The sequence below is a fragment of the Colobus angolensis genome, unplaced genomic scaffold (genome assembly GCF_000951035.1).
Source record: "Colobus angolensis palliatus isolate OR3802 unplaced genomic scaffold, Cang.pa_1.0 Scaffold8, whole genome shotgun sequence".
Classification (NCBI taxonomy): domain Eukaryota; kingdom Metazoa; phylum Chordata; class Mammalia; order Primates; family Cercopithecidae; genus Colobus; species Colobus angolensis.
In genome coordinates this window covers 3,283,519-3,293,026 of record NW_012121820.1, presented here as the reverse complement: position 1 = coordinate 3,293,026, position 9,508 = coordinate 3,283,519, and the positions used below count along the sequence as shown (strand labels likewise).

Below are 9,508 nucleotides of genomic sequence, written 5' to 3'. Positions count from 1 at the left end.
AAGGGCTTAGCACAGTTCCTGGCTTACAGTAAGCACTCAACAAGCTTAGATTTCATTATTGTGGTTGTTGTACCTCAGTTTCCTTCCATTGTAAATGAAGTTGATTGTCACTTCCTTTCAAGCACCTTAGGATCCCTAGCCTCAAAATCTGGAGTTGGGGAATCTGTCCAATCCACCTTCTCACTTTGTTCTCTACCCTCAGCTCCCAGAGAGGGAATTTCTGGGGACTCTAGGGGATCCACAGAGACCTGACCTGCCACCAGGAGGTGGGGAGAGCAGACAGCACAAAAACTGTGAAAGCTTCTTCAGGGATTGGGTGTGGTGACTCACACCTATAATCCTAGCACTTTGGGAGGCCGGGACAGGAGGATCACCTGAAGACAGGAATTTAGGACCAGCCTGGGCAATATAGTGAGACCCCCATCTTTACAAAAAGTTAAAAAAAAAAAAAGAGCTTCTTCGTGCCATCTCTGTGGCCACATCAGCATTATCCACACACACAGATGAGGAAACTGGGACTGCACTTGCTCATTTAATTCCACAGACACGCCTCCTTGAGCACCTACTGTGTGCCATGCTGTGCCAGGCTACAGGGCAGGCAGACCAGACCCCTCTCCCCTGGGGCTCACAGCCCGTCAGGGAAGACAGGAAATAGCAAGTCAGCCTGGGAGGATTTAAATCAAGCGCCTTGCCCAGCCCTTCAAAGCCTCCCAGAGAATTTTCCAGCATCCCTGCCTAGTGGGCGGCCCCGCTCCCTTTTCTCAAAAGAGAAAGCCGAGGCCAGAGAGGGGCGTTCCCAGCCCGGCTGGAGTCACAGCTTCCGAGGGGTGGTGACAGTCTTCCTGCCTTTGCCCCAGCTGGTGTCCCTGCCGGGAATACTCTTCTCCTGGTGGGTCGCCAGCGGATCCTGCCCAGTGCTGGGACACTGCCGGGCGTCACTTCCTCTGGGACCTTCCTGGCTGCGAGAGCGAGGCCCTGACACTCTTGCTCAGCGCCAGAGGGTTTCCTCTTTCATAATGAGTTTCCTACTCACTAGGAAGGTCTGCCTCCCTTGAGACTCTGAGCTTCACGAGGGGCACAGGCTTTGCCATCTTCCTGGCGCCTCTCACCTGCCCAATCAAGATGGGACGGAGCCGCTGCTGGGTCTCCTCAGGAAGACGCCTCTACCTCCGCTCCAGGCGTGGATGGCACTGAGGGCCTCTCTCCCTCCGTCTTCTCCAGCTGCAATTCTGCACTTGGTTGATGGAGTTATTTCTTTTGATTTTTTTAAGACCTTAAGTACTTTTTTTTTTTTTTCATTCTTCTTGCCCAGGCTAGAGTGCAGTGGCATGATCTCGACTCACTGCAACCTCCGCCTCCCAGGTTCATGTGATTCTCCTGCCTCAGCCTCCCAAGTAGCCGGGATTACAGGCACCTGCCACCACATCTGGCTAATTTTTGTATTTTTAGTAGAGATGGGGTTTCGCCATGTTGACCAGGCTGGTCTCGAACTCTTGACCTCAGGTGATCCACCCGCCTCGGCCTCCCAAAGTGCTAGGATTACAGGCATGAGCCATCGCGCCCAGCCAAGTACTTTATTTTTTTAACTTTAATTTTTGTAAAGACAGGGTCTTGCTATGTTGCCCAGGCTAGTCTCGAACTCCTGGCCTCAATCTATCTTCTCACTTCAGCCTCCCAAAGCACTGAGATTACAGCCATGAGCCACTGTGCCCAACCTGTGGGGTCATTTTATTGTCTAATTCCTGTTCTAGAATGTTGCCTCTGTGAGGACAGGACTTCTGTCTGTTTTGGACACTGCTGTGTCCCCAGTTCCTAGCACGGTGCTTGGCACATAGGTGCTTAATAACTATCTGTGGAAGGAAGGGAGGAAGAGAGGGAGAGAGGAAGAAAAGAAGAACGGGAGGGAGGGAGAGAGAAGAAGGGAAGAAGGCAGGGAAGGGGAGGTTGCCATTTAATAGTCCAGTTTTTCATTTGTTCATTCCACAAATACTTATTGAGCACCAACTGTGTGCTAGCTCTGGGGGGAGAGTGGTGCCAGACGCAGACACGATCTTGCCGGCAAGGCACTGATTTTCTGCTCACTCAGAACCATTGTCAGGTTTGGTGGTGGAAAGCACTGGGAGGCAAGGTAAGGTGGGCGAGGGGCTGCAGACAGCATGTCGGGGGCACCTGGGCCAGGCAGCCAGCAGGAGGGCTCAGCTGGCAGGGACAGGCCCCGGCTCCCCCTACCCCTACCCCCAGCTGGCATATGCCCAAGGTTGTGGTAGCTGTGGGCAGCCCGGGTTGCCAAACGCCACCACAGCTGCGTCACAGGGAGGGTCCCGAGGCTGAGGGGGCTGGGAAGGGCCCCCACACCCAGGCTGGCTCCAGCCCTGAAGCAGACAGAACTGGTCACAGGCCTGCCCTGTGCCTACTGTTCCCCACTCTACGTGACGTGGCTACATGACTACTTCCTGTTCTGGACCATTTTCAATCTGCAAAAAGAAATGGTGCAAAAAATGTGTTAAAAATAAAATGAAAAAGAAAGAAATGGTCCTGAGCCTCTCTGTACATGTTCCCACCTCCAAGTTAACCATGGCAGTGACCGTGGGAGGCTCCTGGCATCCTTCTGATCTCAGCCCCTCCCCACCCCCTCCAGAGGTGACATCATCCTGAACCTGGCATCCATGACTCTGTGTATGATTTCATAGTGTTACTTTCCTGGGTCTACTTTAGTGTGTCCCTGGGCAAGTCACTTATCTTCTCTGAGCCTCAGTTACCTCAACCGTAGGATGGGGATAATAATAGTCCCCACGTCAGAAGAGTTGAAAATTAAATGAATGCATGTGTGTAAAGCTCTTTGATGGGCACCTGGCACTACATAAGCATTCGCCAGTGTTGCCGCTGGACACCCAGAGCAGGAGGCAGACAGATATCATTTGTATCAAGAATATAACTTCCTTCCTTCCTTCCTTCCTTCTTTCTTTCTTTCTTTTTTTTTTTTTTGAGACAGATCTTATACTATTGTCCAGGTTGGACATAATGATGTAATGTAATGTGATGTAATCACAGCCCACTGAAGCCGTGACCTCCTGGGCTTCCTGCCTCAGCCTCCCAAGCAGCTGAAACCACAGGTGTGCACCACCATGCCCAGTCAATTTTTTGTAGAGACAGGGTCTCAATATGCTGCCCAAGCTGGTCTCGAACTCCTGAGTTCAGGCAATCCTCCTGCCTCAGTCTCCCAAAGTGCTGGGAGCAGAGGCATGAGCCACAGCACTTGGCCAAGAACACAACCTCTTAAACAAGCTTATGCGTGGCGGCGCCAGGATTCGCGCCAGTGGCAGGCTGAGAAGCAGCATTACGGAGGAGCTGGGTGCTAGCTCTGGTTTATTCTGTTTCACTTCCTGTCAGGTTTGTCTCCCTGATCAGTTCTGAAAAACCAGGATCAGTGCCCAGCTGATTCTCTGCCGTCACCCCTGCCCCAGCCCTGGAGACTCCAAGGATGGGTTTGTGGAGTGAACGAAGGGGACTCAGTTTCCTCATCTGTGTGATGGGTCTAACAGGCCGTAGGAAGGCGAGGGTGCCCAATGTGAAGTAGATGCTCTATAAACCCTTGTTTTTTTCTTCCTCTTCCAGCTGTAGCTTCTCCCCCTCCCCCAGGGCTGGGCCTGGACCCCACTACCTTCAGGGCAGCCATCATGCTGACAGAGCCCTCCAAGGCAGTTAGGCTGGGCTCGCCACTGACTCACTCGTTCTTTATAGAATCATACATTCATGCATGCTCTCATTCAACAAATGTTTTGAGTGGTAGCTCATGCCTGTAATCCCAGCACTTTGGGAGGCCAAGGTGGGCAGATCACTTGGGACCAGAAGTTCGAGATGAGCCTGACCAACATGGAAGAACCCCGTCTCTACTAAAAATACAAAAATTAGCCAGGTGTGGTGGTGGGTGCCTGTAATCCCAGCTACCTGGGAGGCTGAGGCGCAAGAATCGCTTGAGAATCGCTTGAACCTGGGAGGCAAAGGTTGCTGGAAGCCAAGATTGCACCACTGCACTCCAGCCTGGGTGACAGAGTGAGACCTGTTTCAAAAACACACACACAAATGTTTTGAGCGCCCACTATGCGCCAGGCTCTGCTCTAGGCTCTGGAGACACGGGCATGAATAATACAGGCCAAAATCTCTGTCATGGCGGGGCTGACACCTGTCTGGGGAGACAACCATCAGAAAATGGTTATGGCACTGGGTGACCCAAGCCTGAGGGAGGGGAGGGGAGGGAGAGGGGTCTGGGCCTTATCCAGAGGGTGATGGGGGCACATGAGTTGGCAGAGGCCAGACTTGATATAAGTTCTTCATGCTTCACTCTGGCCCCAGCAGAAGCGTGTGCTGGAGTGAGGCTTAGCGCAGATAGAGGTATCCACAAACTCTGCCAAGTCAGACCTGGCCTAGAAACAGGCCCATGATGTGGGAGCCGGGGCCTCCACCATCCTCGCAGGGGATGGGATCAGGCGTCAGCACCTCCCCATGGAGGACAGTTGGGCAATGGCCTTGGGCCTGAGGGCTGTTCAGTCCTGTGACCAGCCAGGCCCCTTCTGGGAATGGAACCACACCCCAACCCCTAGGCGATGACGTCCCACCAGGGTGTTCCCCACACAGTTCCCACCAGCCCCAGATGAAAACAACCCAATGCTGCATCCATCACCCAAGGCCTCAAATCCACCAGGATCCACCCAGACGGTACAATATTCTGGAGCCTCGGACAGGCAGAATGGGGTGGAGTTTTGGACCACAGGCCTGGCCTGAACCTGAGTTCTCCAGTCACTGCTGTGCGGCATTGGGAAGGTGCCTTGCTTCTCTGTGCTTCTGTTTCCTTATCTTCAAAATGGGGATGAAGATAACAACAGACCCTCGGCCAGGCATGGTGGCTCCCACCTGTAATCCCAGCACTTCGGAGGTTGAGGTGGGCAGATCATCTGAGGTCAGGAGTTCAAGACTAGCCTGGCCAACACTGTGAAACCCATCTCTACAAATAACTAAAAAAAAAAAAAATTAGCTGGGCATAGTGGCACGTGCCTGTAATCCTAGCTACTTGGGAGGCTGAGTGAGGCAAGAGAATAGCTTGAATCTGGGAGGCGGAGGTTGCAGTGAGCCAAGATCAAGCCACTGTACTCCAGCCTGGGCAACAGAGCGATACTTTGTTTCAAAAACAAACAAACAAAACACAACCAGCCCGCACTGTGGCTCACGCCTGTAATCTCAGCACTTTGGGAGGCTGAGGTGGGCAGATCACAAGGTCACGAGTTCGAGACCACCCTGGCCAACATGGTGAAACCCCCATCTCCACTAAAAATACAAAAATTAGCCAAGTGTGGTGGCGGGCACCTGTAATCCCAGCTACTCAGGAGGCTGAGGCAGGAGAATCGCTTGAACCCGGGAGGCAGAGGTTGCAGTGAGCCGAGATCGCGCCACTGCACTCCAGCCTGGCGACAGAGCAAGACTCCACCTCAAATAATAATAATAATAATAAACCACAACAGACTGTCATGATAGGCTCACTTCGCCCTGTGGTTAATGATTTAATCCATACAAAGCAGTGGTCTCCAACCTTGTTGGCACCAGGGACCGGTTTTGTGGAGGACAATGTGAAAGGGGCTGGGGGTTGTGTGGGGGGATGGTTTTGGGATGAAACGGTTCCACTTCAGATCATCAGGCATTAGTTAGATTCTCATAAAGAGCCACAACCTAGATCTCTTGCATATGCAATTTGCAATAGGGTTTGCGCTCCTATGAGAATCTAATGATGTGGCTGATCTGACAGGAGGCGGAGCTCAGGCGGTAATGCTTGATCCTCTGCTGCTCACCCTCCTGCTATGCAGCCCCGTTCCTAACAGGCCACGAATGGGTACCTGTCTCCAGCCCACGAGCTGGGGACCCCTGAAATAAAGCCCCAGACTGTGTCTGGTACAGAGTAAGCCCTAGAGAAACTTTGCTGTTGCTATGATTATTATTGACATTATCATTAGGTCGGGCATGGTGGCTCACACCTGTAATCCCAGCACGTTGGGAGACTGAGGCAGGAGGATCCCTTGAGTCCAGGAGTCTTGTGAGACCTCGTCTCTAGAAAAATAAAAAACAAAAAATTAGCTGGGTGTGGTGGCATGCACCTGTAGTCCCAGCTACAGGGGAGGCTGAGGCAGGAGGATCACTTGAATCTAAGAGGTCAAGGCTGCAGTGATCTATGATTGTGCCACTGCATTCCACCCTGGGTGACACAGTGAGACTCTGCCTCTTAAATAAATAAATAATTAATTTTAAAATAAGAGCATTAGCAGCAGCAGCAGCAGCAGTAGTAGAAGTATGGATTAATCCAAGGGAAAAAAAAGGAGGGAGTGGGACAGAGGTAAAGCGGGCTGCTACTTGTAGAAAAAGTAGAGAGAATGACCAGATAGATGTGTGTGTAGATGTTCACATCATCTCCAGAGACCTAAGAGACTGGCGGCAGTGGTGGGGGGAGTGGGGACCTGAGGGAGGGAAAAGGACACCGACTTTCCACCCTTTGTCCCCTTCCAGGCTGTTCGGATTATTCTTTTCTTCTGTGCACTTGTGTGGATATTCAAAACCAAACACTAAAGAAAGAAATTCTGCAAGAGGTTTCCTTCCTTAGCGAAAGCCCCAGATCGTCCCTCTCAGCCCCGCCCCCTCCCACCCCCGCATCCTGGCCTGTGGGTGGCCCAGTCTGGTCTCCCACCTCTGCTGGTGTTCTGTGCTCCTGGCTTTGGAGCAGGTCTGAGCCGGAATGCCCTGCAAGAAAGGGGGCTCCTCGGAGTCCCTCAGAGTGGCCCTGGCTCTGGGCGGCCAGGGGTGTGGGGCTTTGGGGAGGGGGGTCCGGGCTGACTGATGAGAACTCCAAATGCTCCCCAGCCCCGGCTGCTAATCATTTCCAGATTGGCCGGGTCAGGGCCAGGGCCGCCGCCGCCTGGCTCCATAAACAGCATGTCGCTCCAGATGGCGGCTGGCTCCAGCCTGGCGAGCAGGTTCATGGGGGACTGGGGGGTGGCAGCAGGTGGAGGACCCCCACCCCACTAGCCGCCTCGGCTGCTGTGCCTCCACACTGCCCTGAGTTGGGGACCCTAGGCCAGAAGGGGTGGCAGAAATTGAACCCATTGCTCAGAGGAGGGAAAGTGAGGCCCAGAAGAGACAAGGTAGGTGGGGGTCAAGTTAGGGGGTAGACAGAGATGTAAGGGGGGTGCTCCTTGAGGGTTGATGCTGGGTTCGCTTCACCTCTGTGAATCCAGCACATGGTAAGGATGCTGTAAAGACCCGAGGAGGGAAGGAAGTGGGGCATCATTGCCTGCTGGGTTCAAATTCTGGCTCCAGCTTTTACTCCCCGAGCGAATAAATTATTTCCACCTCCTGGCCTCAGTTTTCTCATCTGTAAAATGGGGATGGCTAGAGTACAGGATTGCTGGAAGATTCAATGATTCAGCTCCTGCAGAGGGTTTGCACTGGCCAGCCACACACGGCACAGGCTCTGAGCACAGCCTCTTCCTCTTCCTGTTCCGGAAACTCCTTCTATTCCTGCTTCTCCTGCCACCAGAGAGAGCACAGTGGCCTCCTTCAGGAAGCCACCTTGACTTTTACTCAGACCTCTCCCTTTGTGCCAGGCACTGTGCTTTTCCCACAGCCTTTCTCACAGGGTGTCTCCTCCACACAACAGGCACCTGACGCTCTTGCCCTTTTGAAAACAAGGAAACAGAGGGTCAGGAAAGTAACTGTACCCAGTGCTGTTAGGGCCCCCACCCCTTGCAGATGAGAAGACAAAGGGCCAAGGAGACAGTGGGATGGATGTGTTGAGGTCGCCAGGAAAAGACAGCCCAGTGTGCACCTGGAGCTGTCTCTGAAGGTCACACAGAACCTGGCGCAGCGTCAGGTGACCCGGCTGCCTCTCCTGCCACACCCACCAACCCCAGAGCCCACACCTTGGCACAGGAGGAAGAGATCCAGGCTGGTGCTGGGTCATAATATCCCAGGGAAACGGGGAAGGAGCCTCGACCTGCTCCTGTACCTGCCTGTCTCCAAACTGGGCTGGATCCTGGCTGGGTGGCGGCTGGGTGGCAGGACAAGGTGGGGGAGCCACTTGCTCTGTGAGTTTCCCTCACAATCATCCCTTCCTGCTCAGCTGAGCAGAGACACAGCTCTTCCAGGCCTGAGTCCCCATTTTTCACCATCTTAATCTTCGTTCCTAGCACAGAAAAGCCTCAGTATCGCTTTGTTGAATGCGGTATTGAGCGCACGGGTAAGGCACTCCTCCAAGCAACTTACTATAGTAACCTTTTTTAATGGTCACATAGCCCTCTGAGGAGGGGGCTGTATTATTGCCAGTTTATAGATGAGGAAACAGAGGCTCAGAGAGTTTAAGTGACTTACCGGAAGTCACACCACTGGAGCTAGGATTTGAACTCAGGTCTCCTAGCTCCAACGTGCACATTCTTGCCCACATGTCCCTCCTCCCAGGGTAGCAGTGAGCCTGAAATGCGTGCAGTGCCTGGCAGGTAGTAGGTGCTTTTCCAAGCCCTTCTTTTGCATCACTCAGCCTTGAGGTCAGCGGCGCGTTCTGCCCTGTGCATGGGAGGAATGTTCGTGGCGGCCCCAGCCTGGGTCCGAGAAGAAAGGCAGCCTTGTGGGCGAAAGGTGAGCGGCTGGGTGGGCGCGGGCGTGTTTATCCAGGGCCGGCGTGTGGCTCGGGGTGGCGCCGCTGTCAGCCGCGCCGGCTGCCCCGGGCCTGTGCTGGCCTCCAGATGTGAGCTGGCTCCATCCGGCCGGGCCCCCCCCACCCCACGCACAGAGGGGCTTTATCAAAAGCGGCTGTGAGGAGGCCCAGGAGGCCGCCTGGCTCCAGCCTGCTGGCTCTGAGCCCCAGGCCTGCAGAAGCCAGGCCAGCCGCACTTGGGCTTTTGTGCCCGGGTCTTCGTGTGCTCCACGGCCCAGCTCCTCTGTTCTGCTCTGTCCCCTGGGGGCCCAGGCGAGGGACAGCCACTTTGCCAGGAAACTGAAGCTGCAGGAGCAGTCTGGGAGGGGTGACAATCCCAGAACCCTCCTGCAGCGTTTATTTTTCTACATTCCCGGGGGGTAGAGGTAACCCACAAGGAAGAAAAGTGCAAAATTCATCAAAATTCAGGGAGTGCTCAGTGAGACGTCAAAATGCAGACACTCGTGGGAAGGAGAAATTGCAGATTCAGAGAGCCAGTTCTTAGCGGGGAGGAGAGTAACTGGGTGGGGGGGGGTGGTTCGCAGGGGCTATGTTTTCTCTGTAGTATTTTCTTTCTTAGGTGGGGGCAGGGGCTGTTATTCTTTTTCTTTTTCTTTTTTTGAGACAGGATCTCACTTTGTCACCCAGGCTGGAGTGCAGTGGTGCCATCTCTGGCTCACTGCAGTCTTTGACCTCCTGGGCTCCAGCAGTCCTCCCACCTCAGCCTCCCGAGTGGCTGGGACTACAGGCACGCGCCACCACGCCCAGATACTTTTTTTT

General features: G+C 53.9%; 1 protein-coding gene across 1 annotated transcript in view; it reads right to left on the bottom strand.

Annotated features, from left to right (window-relative positions):
• Window positions 1–4,413: 4,413 nt before the first annotated feature.
• UBE2V1 (ubiquitin-conjugating enzyme E2 variant 1) overlaps window positions 4,414–9,508 on the bottom strand; it is a 95,796-nt gene continuing 90,701 nt past the window's right edge. The window contains exon 6 of the mRNA XM_011929184.1: window positions 4,414–4,571. Coding sequence (XP_011784574.1) covers window positions 4,414–4,571 — 158 coding nt within the window. The remainder of the gene's footprint in view (window positions 4,572–9,508) is intronic.